At 47.0% G+C, this 16,431-nt stretch overlaps 1 protein-coding gene across 1 annotated transcript in view; it reads left to right on the plus strand.

The window, feature by feature from the left end:
* Positions 1 to 1,069: 1,069 nt before the first annotated feature.
* The window catches only part of LOC125637939 (E3 ubiquitin-protein ligase rnf213-alpha), a 144,942-nt gene continuing 129,580 nt past the window's right edge, over positions 1,070 to 16,431 (plus strand). Inside the window, exons 1-5 of the mRNA XM_075130130.1 lie at positions 1,070 to 1,130; positions 6,698 to 6,737; positions 8,495 to 8,674; positions 12,136 to 12,356; positions 14,179 to 14,444. Coding sequence (XP_074986231.1) covers positions 1,085 to 1,130; positions 6,698 to 6,737; positions 8,495 to 8,674; positions 12,136 to 12,356; positions 14,179 to 14,444 — 753 coding nt within the window. The 5' untranslated portion in view covers positions 1,070 to 1,084. The remainder of the gene's footprint in view (positions 1,131 to 6,697; positions 6,738 to 8,494; positions 8,675 to 12,135; positions 12,357 to 14,178; positions 14,445 to 16,431) is intronic.

The following is a 16,431-nucleotide window of genomic DNA, read 5'->3' on the forward strand; positions in this document are numbered from 1 at the left end:
TGAAAAGACTGGGAGTGTGGTTCCTTTAGCGAGGAGATGGGTAAGAGGACACATGATAAAAGCCTGCACTGAGTGGTTTGGAGAAGGGAGATTGGTCACTTCTGTTCTCCCTGCCTCATAACAAAAGAACAAGAGTACGTTCAATGAAACTGAAAGTGAGAAATTCAAAACCGAACAAAGGAAATATTTATTCATACAATGTGTAATTAGCCTGTGGAACTCACTGTCACCATCTATCACCGAAGCCAAAAGCTTAGCAAGTTTCAAAGAAGAACTGGGCTTTTATAAAGATAATGAAAACATCAGGAGTTACTTCAGATTGGGGCACAATACGCAAGAGAATTAAATCTGCATCAGCTATTCTCTAAGTGCCTTGGGTAAGAAAGACATTTCCTCTGTGTTTTGTCCACATCAAACCCCAGGAACTAACCCACAGTTTAGGAGCCTACAAATTGCCAGACAGAATCAGACCCAAGGTCCATCTTGCCCAGTCCAAGCCCCAGGTACTTCAGGGGAAGGGATAAAAAACCCCACAGTAACAGATGTGGGGTAATCTGCCCACTATGCTAGAGTTCATCCTGGTCTCTGATAGCAAGAGTTTGGCTTAATTCCTGTGGCAGTGAGTTCCACAGACTAATCATATGTGGTGTGAAAAAGTATTTCTTTTGTTCAGTTTTGAAAATTCCACCTTGCAGTTTCCTATGTTACAGGATGGGGAGAACAGGTGTGACCAATTTCCCTTCTCCAACCTGGTCAGAATTTTATAAATTAAGAGTCCCGTAACTTTCACCATCAGGGTTGCCTCAGGATTAAAGCCCAGCCCTCTGGCACTACAATGAAAGCCAGACCCCCAAGACACCCATTTTACTGGGCTGCTTGCATCTCTCATTTTCAGTTAATGTAGAGATGACTCTCATGCCAGGAGTGCATTCCCTGCTGCACAGAGACAGGGAACAGGCCAATGCACTCCTTCCATCTCGGTTACACCGTAGGCCCTGCCGTTAAAGGGTCACCAATTTGGTGCTTTAACTGGTATTTATGTTTTAAAACTTTCTTTTCAAAGACCCAGAGCCCTGGCAGCTCAATGAGAGAGGAGGCAGTGGAGCTGGAGGAGAAATCCCACAGAGCAGGTAACCATTCCATTATATCAGCACAAACTTGTTCATCTGTCCTTGGCCCAAAGCTCTTTGATATCATCCTTGATGATCCAGAAGGAGATACAAAATCACTGCTGATGTCGTTCATAGATGACACAATCAGTGGGTAGTGAATAGTGGTGGAAGCAGAGCAGTTACACAGAGCATTCCAGATCAGCTGGGCCCATGGGCCCATGGGAACACGCATTTTAATACAGCCCAGGGGCAAGATTCAGGAACCAGCAACATAGGCCACACTTGCCAAATAGGGGCTGTATCCTTGAAAGCAGGAGCTCTGCCTGGGAAGGGCAGAAGGGGGTCCGGTAGAAACCTGCCTAACAGGAGCTCCCTGTGCGATGCTGTGCCTATGGTGGCAAGGCGATCCCTGGAGAGAGAAGCAATGGGATATCGAGCAGGGGCAGAGGGGCCGGGTTACTTCTGTACATGGCATTAAAGAGATCGTTCCTGGAGACTGTGGCAGGTCTACACTACAAACGTACAGCTCTGATACAGCTGGGCTGCTGTGGTGCTTCTGGTGAAGACACACTAAGTGGCGGGAGAGAGCCCTCCCATCCGCTTCATAGCTCCACCTCCGCGAGAGGCGATGGCTATGCTGGTGGCAGCTCTCCTGCTGACATAGCGCTCGCTGTCCACACCGGTGCTTAGCTCGGTATAACTACATCACTCCGGGGTGTGGATTATACATACCCCGAAGTGACCTGGTTATACTGAAGTAATTTTGCAGTGTAGACCAGGGCTGTGTTCAGTTCTGGTGTCCACACAGATGGTAACCAACTGTTAAGGGTTCAGAAAAAAGCTGCAAGAACGATTTGAGGTCTGGAAACAAACTTTTAGTGAGAGACTCAGAAGCTCAATCTATTTAGCTCATCCCAGAGAAGGTTAAGAGGTGACTTGATCTCATAATCTACAAATACCTACATGGGAAGGAGATTTCTGATAGTGGAGAGCTCTTTAATCTAGTAGACCTAGGCAGAACATGACCCAGTGGCTGGGAGGTGAAGCTAGAAGAATACAGCCTGAAAATAAGAGGCCAATGTTTAACAGAGAGGGGAATCATTGGAACAACTCACCTAGGGAACATGGTGGATTCTCCATCACTTGGAGTCTGCTCCCTGCTGGTGTTCAGATCTGTGAATCTGTGATTTAAAAATCTGCCCAGTTTCCCCCTAAAGTCTGTTGAGCTGAAACATTTCTCCTTGGGGGCACAAGAAGCTGTCACTGTGTGTGGAGTCTCACCAACACACAGCTGCAGCCTGGTTCTTACAAGGACATCTATGAATGTAGGGCCTAGTAACTGGTGCCCATAGGGAGGGGATCTCTGCTTACAAGGCAAGGCAGCTGGTCTCCAGTGGCCTCAGGCATGGTGCAGGGAGGCATCTAGATCACGCCATGTGCCAAGAGATTTAGCACTAACAGCTCCTTCCCAGCTCTTCTCCTGGGGATGCCCCCCTTGATGGAGCTAAGGGATCTGTTCTTCCAAACCATCCCTTTCTCTCAGGTTTCAGAGTAGCAGCTGTGTTAGTCTGTATTCGCAAAAAGAAAAGGAGTACTTGTGACACCTTAGAGACTAACCAATTTATTTGAGCATAAGCTTTCATGAGCTACAGCTCACTTCATCTGATGCATTCAGTGGAAAATACAGTGAGGAGATTTATATACACACAGAACATGAAAAAATGGGTGTTACCATACACACGGTAAGGAGAGTGATCACTTAAGATGAGCTATTACCAGCAGGAGAGCGGCGGGGCGGGGGCCGGGGGGGGGGAGAAAACCGGTTGTAGTGATAATGAAGGTGGGCCATTTCCAGCAGTTAACAAGTACATCTGAGGAATAGTGGGGAGTGGGGGCGGGGGAAATATGGGAAAAAAGTTTTACTTTGCGTAATGACACATCCACTCCCCGTCTCTATTCAAGCCCAAGTTAATTGTGTCCAGTTTGCAAATTAATTCCAATTCAGCAGTCTCTCATTGGAGTCTGTTTTGGAAGTCTTTTTGTTGTAATATTGCGACTTTTAGGTCTGTAGTCGAGTGACCAGGGAGATTGAAGTGTTCTCCGACTGGTTTTTGAATGTTATAATGTTCATGAAAAAACTCGTACAGATACAGACAGACATCATCTTCCTTTCCAAATGCAAACAGATGGACATCGTACCAAAAGGACTGAAGGTAAAAAATCCATTACAATCTACATACCACACAGACTATGCTGACAGCTTGTGCCACACGCTCTCAAAGAAATTGCGGAACCACCTGATCAACATCCTCTATAGCAAACAGGGAAAAGTTAAGAATGAGCTCTCAAAACTGGATACTCTCATAAAAATCCAACCTTCCACACAAACTTCCTTGTGGCTGGACTTTACAAAAACTAGACAAGCCATTTAAAACACACACTTTAGTTCTCTACAAAAGAAAAAGGACACTAAACTATCTAAACTACTACATGCCACAAGAGGCCACAGCAATGGTTCCCTTAACCCACCCAGCAATATTGTTAATCTATCCAACTATACTCTTAGCCCAGCAGAAGAAGCTGTCCTATCTCGGGGCCTCTCCTTCTGCCCCTCCACCCCCACGAACATGATACAGTTCTGTGGTGACCTAGAATCCTATTTTCGACATCTGCGACTCAAGGAATATTTCCAACATACCTCTGAACAACATACTAATCCACAGAGACCTTCCTACCAACACTACAAAAAGAAGGATTCTAGGTGGACTCCTCCTGAAGGTCGAAACAAAAGACTGGACTTCTACATAGAGTGCTTCCACCGACGTGCACGGGCTGAAATTGTGGAAAAGCAGCATCGCTTGCCCCATAACCTCAGCTGTGCAGAACACAATGCCATCCACAGCCTCAGAAACAACTCTGACATCATAATCAAAAAGGCTGACAAAGGAGATTCTGTCGTCATCATGAGTAGGTCGGAATACGAACAAGAGGCTGCTCGGCAGCTCTCCAACACCACTTTCTACAAGCCATTACCATCTGATCCCACTGAGGGTTACCAAAAGAAACTACAGCATTTGCTCAAGAAACTCCCTGAAAAAGCACAAGAACAAATCCACACAGACACACCCCTGGAACCCCGACCTGGGGCATTCTATCTGCTACCCAAGATCCATAAACCTGGAAATCCTGGACGCCCTATCATCTCAGGCATTGGCACCCTGACAGCAGGATTGTCTGGCTATGTAGACTCCCTCCTCAGGCCCTACGCTACCAGCACTCCCAGCTATCTTCGAGACACCACTGACTTCCTGAGGAAACTACAATCCATCGGTGATCTTCCTGATAACACCATCCTGGCCACGATGGATGTAGAAGCCCCCTACACCAACATTCCACACAAAGATGGACTACAAGCCGTCAGGAACAGTTTCCCCGATAATGTCACGGCAAACCTGGTGGCTGAACTTTGTGACTTTGTCCTCACCCATAACTATTTCACATTTGGGGACAATGTATACCTTCAAATCAGCGGCACTGCTATGGGTACCCGCATGGCCCCACAGTATGCCAACATTTTTATGGCTGACTTAGAACAATGCTTCCTCAGCTCTCATCCCCTAATGCCCCTACTCTACTTGTGCTATATTGATGACATCTTCATCATCTGGACCCATGGAAAAAAGCCCTTGAGGAATTCCACCATGATTTCAACAATTTCCATCCCACCATCAACCTCAGCGTGGACCAGTCCAAACAAGAGATCCACTTCCTGGACACTACAGTGCTAATAAACGATGGTCACCTAAACACCTATACCGGAAACCTACTGACCGCTATTCCTACCTACATGCCTCCAGCTTTCACCCAGATCACACCACACGATCCATTGTCTACAGCCAAGCTCTACGATACAACCGCATTTGCTCCAATCCCTCAGACAGAGACAAACACCTACAAGATCTCTATCAAGCATTCTTACAACTACAATACCCACCTGCTGAAGTGAAGAAATAAATTGACAGAGCCAGAAGAGTACCCAGAAGTCACCTACTACAGGACAGGCCCAACAAAGAAAATAACAGAACGCCACTAGCCATCACCTTCAGCCCCCAACTAAAACCTCTCCAACACATCATCAAGGATCTACAACCTATCCTGATGGACGACCCATCACTCTCACAAATCTTGGGAGACAGGCCAGTCCTTGCCTACAGACAGCTCCCCAACCTGAAGCAAATACTCACCAACAACCACACACCACACAACAGAACCACTAACCCAGGAACCTATCGTTGCAACAAAGCCCGTTGCCAACTGTGTCCACATATCTATTCAGGGGACACCATCATAGGGCCTAATCACATCAACCATACTATCAGAGGCTCGTTCACCTGCACATCTACCAATGTGATATATGCCACCATGTGCCAGCAATGCCCCTCTGCCATGTACATTGGCCAAACTGGACAGTCTCTATGTAAAAGAATAAATGGACAGAAATCAGACGTCAAGAATTATAACATTCAAAAACCAGTCGGAGAACACTTCAATCTCCCTGGTCACTCGATTACAGACCTAAAAGTCGAAATATTACAACAAAAAGACTTCCAAAACAGACTCCAACGAGAGACTGCTGAATTGGAATTAATTTGCAAACTGGATACAATTAACTTGGGCTTGAATAGATACTGGGAGTGGATGTGTCATTACACAAAGTAAAACTTTTTTCCCATATTTCCTCCCCCCACCCCATTCCTCAGACGTTCCTGTTAACTGCTGGAAATGGCCCACCTTCATTATCACTACAAAAGGTTTTCTCCCCCCTCCCCTCCGCTCTCCTGCTGGTAATAGCTCATCTTAAGTGATCACTCTCCTTACCGTGTGTATGGTAACACCCATTTTTTCATGTTCTGTGTGTATATAAATCTCCTCACTGTATTTTCCACTGAATGCATCGGATGAAGTGAGCTGTAGCTCACGAAAGCTTATGCTCAAATAAATTGGTTAGTCTTTAAGGTGCCACAAGTACTCCTTCCCTTTCTCTCAGTGACTCCTACTCTGTTCATCTGCTCCCCAGATGAACTTTAGCTTTAGCTGAGAGTGTGAACAAAATATTTTAATGGGACTTTTTTTCTTCAATTTTACTATAATGAAAGAAAACTTTATCTGCTGCAAATGTGACAGCCAACACATCAGGGATTTAACTGGGGCCCTCCAGAGCTAAAAGCACGTGCTGCTACAGCTTGAGCTACACAGCTAACTGTGCCCGAATGGGGCTACAACAGGCCCATATCCTCTGTGGATTGGGCACAAATTGGGACCTGTCTCTCACACTCACCAGTGGATTACCCACTAGCTAAAGAAATGAAGTTGGGTGAAGGGCAACAAGACGATTGGAGCAGCAGATGTCAAATGCATTCTACTGACCGCATGCGAGCTAAGGTGTAACAAAGTATTTTGAGGCACTTCGACCTGTGACCAGGCCCCATTTTTGTACTTTGAAGTTTCTTTCCTTTGTTTTAAGCATGTGAAACTTTTCCTCACCCTTTGCAAGTTTAACTGAAAGCTCTTTATAAAAATTGCAGATCGCAAGGGAAATGAAGAGACCTCAACATCGGATCAGAGGTTTGTTGCATTGTTCAGAAATGGATGTTGTGAAGCAGACTCAGTGCAAATAAGAGTGTAAAAGAAGCCGATTTTGCTTGAAAATCAAGGAAGCTTGAGACCCGAGAGTTAAGTGCTGCATAGCGAGCTCTCACTGCACTGCTATTGTTACTTGAGCCAGCTTTGATCTAACCCTAACCCTCGCTATATCAAAACTAGCTTGGGTACACCTACGTAAGCTGCAATTGCATTTCCTGACTGCAGCGTAGCCATAGCCTCTCTGTCTTCCTTTTAAACAGCACCCAGCACAATGGGACCCCGTGAGGCATCTCAGTGCTACCATAATATAAATGGTCACCCATAATATTCATAATTGAGTCATTTGTGAAAGAATATGAAGTAGGAGCAGGGAGGGGCATTGTGTATGGCATTGGTGAAACCATGACTGGATCCTGTGCCCAGTTCTGGTGTCCACACCTCAAACAGGATGCTGCCAAATTTTTAAGGTTTCAGAGAAGAGGTACAAGAACAATTCAGGATCTGGAAAACCTGCCTTGGAGTGAGAGACTGAAGCAGCTCAATCCATTCAGTTAAGAAGGTGAAGAGGGGATGTGATCCCGGTCCACAAGCACTGACATGGGAATGGGATTTCTGAGAGCAGAGGGGTCTTTAACCTCCAGACAAAGGCAGAGCCAGAACCACTGGCTAGGAGTTGAGGAGAGACAAATTCAGACTGGCAGTAAGGAGACCATGCTCAACAAGGAGGGGAATTAACTCTTGCAATGGCTCCCTGAGGGGTGGTGTGGCTTCTCCATTACGGGGAGTGTGTCAGTGGAGATGGGGCATCTCCACTCCAGCTCAGGCAGGAGTTTTTGGGCCAGAGGCAGGAATCATTGCGCGAGATTACATGGGCCAGGCTGGATGCATTCTCTGTCCTTAAACCTTTGAATAGTTTTGGTAGCATGTGTAGGAGAGCCTTGATTTAACCCACAGAAATGTTATGGGGGCACCAAGAGCCAATCTGCAATTAAGCTGTGTTCACTTTTTGAGTTAAAGTAGAGCTTCAGGGCCTGATTGCCCATGTCCTTGCCCCTTGTGTACTCATTTACCACTATGTACACTGAGTGCAGAATAGGTAGGACATGCTCCCATCAGCTAGCCTTTTCCACCTGCTTTGCACTCTTACAAGAAGACAGAATGAAAAGACTCAGGTTGCTTACCTTGGAAAGGAGACCTGGAAGAGGGGCACGGTGAAAGTATATAAAATACATATACAGAGAAAGGTTTATTCTCCCAGATGGGGAACTGAGCCACAGGGTATTATTATTTATTACAGCTGTATGTAGGGACCAACCAAAGTTGGGCTCCATTGTGCTATACAGATAGAGACAGGCCCTGCCCCAAAGGGCTCATAATTTAAGTAGATAGGACAGGGGAGGAGTTGAGATGCCATGTACAGCAGAGAGATGGTTGGCAAATGTCACGTTAGGGTCACGTGCTTTTGTTTGGGGTAGGTTTTGTTAGGAAGTGATTACTTAGAAGGCTAAGGGGGCAAGGGGCGGGCAGGGGCAGATGGAATCTCTTGCCTAAGGTTATGCAAGATCTGTACCCAGGTCCCCTAAGCCCCTCTTCCCTGCCTTAACTCCAAATCATCTCTCCTCTCTTTTGGGCAGAGTTGGGGAGAGTGGAGGGGTCCAGATGCTGAGGGTTTTCATGCCTGGGGGGCTGTGTGGAAGATGGCACAGAGATTATCTTATGCCATTTTAATTTTTTTCTAGCATTTTACTGGAAAATTCATATTTTACAAACACAAGATGCGCATTGGAGGAGATGATGACTCTGGAGTTTGTTGTCGTATGGTCTAAAAATTTTGTGTTTAATGAAAACCTTGACAAGATTGTTGTTGCAGCCTACATGGGTCCCAGGAGATACGGAGAAATTGCTAGGATGAAAAAAAGGTAAAACGATGCCAGAGTTGGATTACACTGACGGGTCATTTGATCTTTCTTGGTGCGGGGAAGAATGTGATAATGAGACACATTTCAGGCAGCAGGTGGGGAAATCCCACAGGTAAAGTCACCTCTGGCCTGTAGAAACCAACTTGCACTGGGAATGTTACTCCATCACTCAGGAGGAGTAGCCATGATGAAATGCAAGGGCAGAATCAAATTGGCACCCCTCCAGGTGGAGACATTGGCAACTGTCACCTCTCTGTTCCCCCACTCCTAGGAGCAGTCTTGGGGTGGCTTGACCCCTGGCACAACTTAGGGCAGCTCTAACTTGTATGGACTGGAACAACCAGCCTGGGATTGCTGGGGAGCAAAATGACCTGCCACACCCCCTTTCGTGTCCACTATGGGTAGGTGCAGGAGTCAAAATGAAGTGGCACAGAGCCAATTAGGACAGCTAGCTATATCCCTGCAGCAGGGGGAGAGCTGTATCCAGCTCCAGTGAGCCATAGAATCATAGAATCATAGAATATCAGGGTTGGAAGGGACCCCAGAAGGTCATCTAGACCAACCCCCTGCTCAAAGCAGGACCAATTCCCAGTTAAATCATCCCAGCCAGGGCTTTGTCAAGCCATGAGAGGATTGTAAGAGCCAACACACTGGGGATTGAACCAGGGACCCTCCGGAATGAAAAGCCTATGCTGCTACAGCTTGAACTAACACCCCATAGCCGGTGGCTGCAGCAGATTCGTTTCCTGTGTGGATTGGCAGAGAGGGGACACTAACACTCGCTCACCATGGGGTTATACAGCAGGAAGGAGATGGGGGCTGAGGATTTGGCCTCTACATAATCCACTGATCTGCGGCCAACATTTTGCAAAATGGCCTTGGAGCGCAAGTGCCTCAGTTGCTGTGGGGTGGGCTTAGCCTGAGGCCTGTAGGCCCTGATATTCAGAGGGGCTGCAACCCACAGCCCTAATTACAGTCAGTGGGGGCTGCAGGGGCTCATACCCTGCCCTGTAAATCAGGCCCAAGGTGCCTCATGTCAGCTCCACTTCCCCCAAAACTGAGACGCTCACAATCAGAGGCTGCATCTGACAACTTTAGCTTAGGGGGGGGTTAATCAAGGATACATGTCAGATGCGCCAGGAAAGCCAGACTCCAGGACATACTGATACCTAGAGGGCAGTCGATGCAACTACATAGGAGTGAGGTGGGTTCTCCATCACTGGGCATCTGTTAACGGAGATGCGGTTTCTCTTTCTTAAACCTTTGCTTTAGCTCACCCAGAAGTTTTTGGGCTGGAGGCAGGAACCACTGGGGGAGATTCTGGGTTAAGCAGGAAGCCAGGCTGATAGGCACAATGGGCCCTGCTGGCCTTGACATCTATGAATTTGTGGGTTACTTTAACAGCTTGACCCCTAAGCACTATATCTCTTGGCCCCGTTGCACATGGTTGATAAGGAAGGTTTTGGCAAAAATGCCAAACGTTCACCTCCAATGTGAGAGGGAGACCACACAAAAAAGAAATAGCAGCAGCAGCTGGAGAAAGGCAGAATTAAAAAAGGAGAAATAAAGGAATTACCCATGTTGCTCTAAACACCACCAGGCTTGGCATAAAACTGGCCTGGGGATCAAGGATTTTCTCAGAGCAGCCATCCACACGGCATACAGTGGGGACTGGGCCTTAATGTTTTTCACAAGGTTTCAAACACAGTGAAATTTGAACATCTGAATGTTCTTTTGCTTATTCCTTTTTCTAATGGGTGGGGGCCTGGTTTGCGGGGACAGATCTTCTTTCTCCTAAGTTCTTGTCTGACATGTTTCCTCTCCGAGTGCACTCTGATCACCAGTTCCTTCAGCCTGCTCTGCCTCTTTCCAGTGTGTGGTTGTCACGAGGTAACACACTTTAGTTCAGTTCGAGCAACTTTTCCATGGAGAGCAGAACTTAGGTGCCTGTAAGAATCTGGCCCTAACCATGCAGATAAGCACCCAGATGGATTTTGAAAATCTGCATCGTCAAGCACCTAAATACCTGTAAGAATCTGCCCCTGAGTCCTTCAGTTCGAGTGGTAGAGGCTTATGGTCTGAGTGCTGAACATTCCAGATACAAACCCTGCACTCAGCCCATGATGGTGCATATCCAAAGAAGCCCATTAAAGTTACTGGAGTAATGGAGTAACACTGGTTTAACAGAGAGAATAATCAGGCTCGTTGTATATGTGTCTTTATCATTACCAAGTTGATTGAATTAGGCCTCAATCTTGCAGTATCACCATTACCAAGCTTTAAAGAATCAAAAACCTGTTGGAGTTGTTGTTTATGCAGGGTGTTACCACGATACTAATTTAACCATAAATTCCTTTATTAAATCCAAATGCCAAATGACACCTATATGTTTCCTCTAAACATGCCTTAAAAACCTAAATAATAAGAAATGTACTATATCCAAATAGTAACTAAACATTTATGAGCATTTGATCAAGATACTTACAAATGGACTGGACCTAGGGGTGTTTAGATCCATATCGATCAGCTCCAGCTTGGTCGGGCAGGTGTGAGAAAAGAGCCCTTCAAGAGTTTTACTTTTTTATACTTTAACAAACAAGTGATGTCAATGGCCATTAGCCGATCTTAGCTAAGGCCAGATGAAGCAGTTTTATTATAATACGTAAAACAAACTTATGTAGCCAATTATTTATTGCATCTGGTACCCAGAAAACCATGTTTTATTTCTCTTACTTCAACCCAAACCTTAAATAGGATAACACCGGTATTTCGAAGGCTCACTGCAAGTTTAACACAAAAACTCTTCTTTCTCACGATCTCATTCTTTTTGGACACATACTTCGGGCCCATTGCTTATGCTAATATCCCAACTCAATTTAAAACCATAGTTCCCACAAGCCTCCCCCCCCCATCTTGAAATTGGCTTAAAATCATGAAATTTTTTTTAAAATGTTAAATCTGGAGTTTCTGTTTGCTTCCTGGTGCCAGAGCATTTAGTATCAGCATTGCCATGTTTTTCTCAGCAACTGTGAGGGCTAGAAGCTTATGTTAAAAAAGAAAAGAAAGCTGAGGTTCTCAGCTAATAAATAATCAGAAAGTCCTCAAAAATCATGAGATTGGCTTAAAATTTATGAGATTTTTACAAAATAAATGCCATGGGTTCATTCTATTTATCCTCTGGTTTCTGAGCCTTTACAGGGGTCTTGGTCACATTTTCAAGCTCTTCTGAGCAGTCACGAGGGCTAGAATCTTACTTTTTGTTTTAATGAGAGCTGAGATTCTCAGCTTGCAATAATATTCTGAGGGCTGGTAACTCTGGTCTTGTCGCACTGACCTCATTGCAGAATCGATGCCTTATTGGGGTTTGATCATGATCCCACTGAGGGCAAGGGGAGGTCAACTGGAGCTCTTTATGATTTAAAATAAACAGCCAACTCTTCTGTTTTGTTTTAATTTCCTAGTGTCAGCAATAAGTATGGGATGCTTACGGTATGTGAAGCAAAAGTTCCTGTTTCGGATCTACAAAGCAGACAACCCATCTATTATAAATATGGGGTTATTGACATGCACAGTAGTAAAAGACCAATTCAGTTAGAGCATATTTATAAAACAGTGCAAAAAAAAGAAAAGGCTGAGTTCCACCGAGTTCTAATTGTGCCCGATTCGGCCATCAAAGCAGGAGGTAAGAATCACATTTTGCACTGCGATAAATGATGATGACTGGAGCTCTCAGGTGCTTCTACAATATAAATAATTAGAGATGGTTGGAAAATGAGGCTTTTGTCTCAAGAAAAAATAATTTTTCATTCTGTATAAGCTGAAATCTGAAAAATTTGGGGTTGTCAGCCATAACAGTTTAGTTTTCAGGGTTTGGGTTTTCCAATGAAAATTAAAAAAAAAAAAACAAGGGAAATAAGACATTTTCAGTGCAATTTTTTGTTTGGTTGACAACCCAATTTCACATCAAAAATAAATTTAGGCGGAAACATTTCCGAACAGCCCAATAAGTAATGAATATTTTGGTTTGGGGAGACAGTACCTAGCAGAGACTCCAGGGGCATGTGGGATGTGCCCAACCCTTTGGGTTAGGTTTTTTTCCCGAAAAAATATATTCTTTAGGCAATGGTTCTGGAATGTTTTTTACTGTGTGTGTGTGTGGGGCGGGGGAAGCTGAAAGCCAGTAGTCCTCCCACCAAACTTTTTACCTTACCCCCTTACTCCTGTCAATGCCCCCCACTCCCCAGAGCTGGGCCGCCAGGAGCACAGCCATGGCTCTGGGGACAGGGGGATGAGAACAGGGGTGAGGGGGCCAAGGCTGGGACCCTGTGTTCGGACTTCAGGTGTGGGGCCATGAACAGAGCCCTGGCCATGGGGTCGGTGGCAGCCAGGAGCTGAGCCTCTGGGCGCGGGGTCAGGAGCAGAGGGACTCCAGGTGTGGGGCCAGGAGAAGAGCCCTGGATACTGAGCCGGCAGTGCTGGGACCCTGGACGTGGAGTGGTGGGTGTGATCTGCACAAAAGCTGGCGGTGCTGCGGTACCCCCCCCACCTCCATTCACACACCCATAGTTCCCATGCCTATGTCTTTAGGAATTATTTTGGGGCAGCTCTCTGGTCTGTATTGGACAGAAAGTCAGACTAGATGATCACAGTGCTCCCTTTTGGCCTTGGAATCCATGAATCTATGAATCTACACACCTTCCTGAGCTGTAGCTTACTCGCTCCTTTGTGTTAGTCCTATAATGCGAGCTGGGACATGGGAAGGAGATGGAACTATGGCCTGGCCATCTTCTCTAGACTCAAGTCCTGTTGTGCTATCCACATTTCCAGTTCTGGTGTCTGCATTTCCAAAAGGATTTTGACCAATTGGAGAGGGCACAAGAGAAGAGCTATGAGAACATTTCAAAGTCTGGGAATACCTGCCTTAGCATGAGAGATCTTATTTATCCAAGAGAAGGTTAAGAGAGGACATGATCCTGATCTACAAGCACCTACATGGGGGAGAGATTTCTGAGAGGAGAGGGCAGTTTAACCTCACAAACAAAGGCAGACCTAGATCCATTGGCTGGAACTTCATGGGAGACCATTTCAGTCTGGGAATAAGGGGACAGTGTTTACCAGGAAAGAGAAATAGCCATTGCAACAGCTCCCATATGATGGGATGCATTCTGCATCACTGAGAATCTGTCAGTGGAGATGGGGCGTCTCTCTCTCAAAGTTCCGCGCTAGCTCAGCCAGGAGTTACTGGGCTGGAGGCAGGAATCGCTGGGGAAGATTCTCTGGCCTGGGTTAGGCAGGAGGGTGGCCTGGATAGGCACAATGGGCCTTGCTTGGCCTTAGAATCGATGAATCTATTAAATGAATGGTGCAAACAGCACTATAAAATATCAAATGAAAACATTAACTCTGACAGATTGTGGACTATTACCTCCCACAATCTGCCCCCCTGCAAGTTTGAAGGTTTACAGGCATTTATTTGAAGGCTTACAATGTTTATTTCTCATTAGGAGTGTGGACCCAATTTGATGACATCTGTCAGTTTCCAGAAAAGTCCTGGAAAGACTCTTTCTCAATAGGAATGTCCAAAGAGAATGATAGCAAGTCTATTCTGCAGTTCCTGGAAAATGAGCTATACCAAGAACTTTCTCTCCGAAAGGACTTTGGTGACGTGGAAAGGAAGCTTCACTGCTACCAGGAGTGCTTCAAAAGCAGGAGCATCGGTGATGCAGAGGAAAAAATAATTTATCGTGAAACTGACTTTGACAAGAGAAAGGTAAGGGAGCAGTGCCCATCTCTCATGGCAGCTCCACAATGGCTGGAAAGGTCCCCACTGAACCTTTCTGGAGATAGCTGTACCTGCGCATGGCGCATTGACAATCATCAGAGAATCATTAAAAGCTGGGAGTTATATATATATATATATATATATATATACTGCTCTTTCCTTCTCTAGCCTTGAGCCCTGCTCCAAAGATCACTGGAGTTATGGGAGTCTTTCCATTGACTTTGTGGGCTTTGGATGAGATCCTAACAGCCCAGTCTAGCTCCTGTTGAAATGGAAGGATTTCCATCTGCTTTAATGGGAGCTGGATTGGACTGCCACTGGGATCATCTCTACCAGATTGGGACCTGATGGGGGCTGGAGATGTGTCATGGCATTTTTTTTAATCAAAAATCACAGAGCAGTCATGGTAAATTTAATAAAATTCACAGGTTTAGTGTTTGCTCCATGAATTTGGATAAATGATGCCCTGACAAATGAGGGGGCATTGAATACCTATAGCAGCCCTCTCTGCTTCAGCACTGCAACCCTAATCTCAGCTCAGTGAGGAAGGAAAAATGAGCCTGTCCTACACTCAGCCAAGGCAGCTCCTGTGTGACTGGTCACTCTGGATGTTTTGAGCTAGTGCATTCAGGGTGGCAGGTTTGTAGAATTTTTGGTGGTGCCTAGAATGGGTCCAAGTCCCACCCGTCCCACCCCCAAGGCTCTGGGCGGAGTTTGGGTATAGGAGTGGGTTTGGGGTGCAGGCTCTGGGAGAGAGTTGAGTGCAGGGTGCGGGCTCTAGGCTTCGGCAGGGTATTGGGGTGCAGGCTGTGGGAGGGAGTTTGGGTGCAGGCTCTGGGCTGGGGCAAGGGATTGGGGTGTGGGCTCTGCGAGTGAGTTTGGGTGCGGGAGCGGGCTGCAGGAGGAGTGTGGCGCTTACCTGGGGCAGCTCCCGTAAGTGACCCCCCACCCCCGGCAGCAGCTCCTAGGTGGGGCAGGGGGTCTCCGCACGCTGTTGCCCGCAGGCACCATCCCCGCAGCTCCCATTGGCCGCAGGGGCGCTTGGGGTGGGGGCACTACACAGGGACACCACACACACACCCTGCCCAAGGGCCGCAGCCACCTGGAGCGGAGTGGGTGGGCAGGAAGCCGCTTTAGCCTCGCTACTCTGCCAGTGGTGGCAGCGAAAATCACCCGGGGGCAGCAGGTGGGTCCGGGGGAGGCACGCAAGGGCGGCAGCAGGCGGGGCTGGGGGAGAGACCCATACCTGAACTTTGGTGGAGCTGGGTCCTGTGCTCTAAATATTGGTGGAGCACGGGCACCACCGGCCCATACAACTCGCTGCCCATGAGTGCATTTGGTTGCAGCACTATTTGCGCAGGTTTGGCTCTGCTGCCTCCCCATCGTGTGCTGAGCCAGTGACTCACCTTCAGAAAGGTATAGACTAACTGAGAAATCATGGTGTCTGGGCCTTTTTCTGCACTGTAACAAACCTGCAGCCCTAATGTAAGGGCCTGGGGACTAGACCCTAGGTCTGCAGAGCCTGGGTCAGCTGATATTCCCACAGTACCACTAGGAGGCCATGCAAGGGCACAGCCAGGGAGAGTTGTGGAGAGTAGGTGCCTCAGGACTTACTGCCCACAAGAGCCAGAATGACAGTATCCTGCAGCCCCCAGATTGGCTAAGTGCCCCTATTAACCCCGGAGTTGCCCTAGGAATTTGTCTGGGAAACCACACAGATCTTGGCCTGCTGCAATGCCAGACTTTGCTTTGTCTCCTGGTCTGTGACTCCAGCCTGACTTTGACCCTGATTCCTGCCTCACCATTTTAACCTGGTACTACCTTTGATTTCCAGTCTCCAACCACAGCCTAGGAGGGAGATTGGGTGCAGGAGGGGACTCCAGGCTGGGGCAGAGGGTTGGAGTGCAGGAACGGGCATGGGGTGCTGGCTCTGGGAGGGGGGTCAGGGCTGGCACAGGGGGTACAGGGTGTAGGA

This window comes from Caretta caretta, chromosome 6 (assembly GCF_965140235.1).
Source record: "Caretta caretta isolate rCarCar2 chromosome 6, rCarCar1.hap1, whole genome shotgun sequence".
NCBI classification, from domain to species: domain Eukaryota; kingdom Metazoa; phylum Chordata; order Testudines; family Cheloniidae; genus Caretta; species Caretta caretta.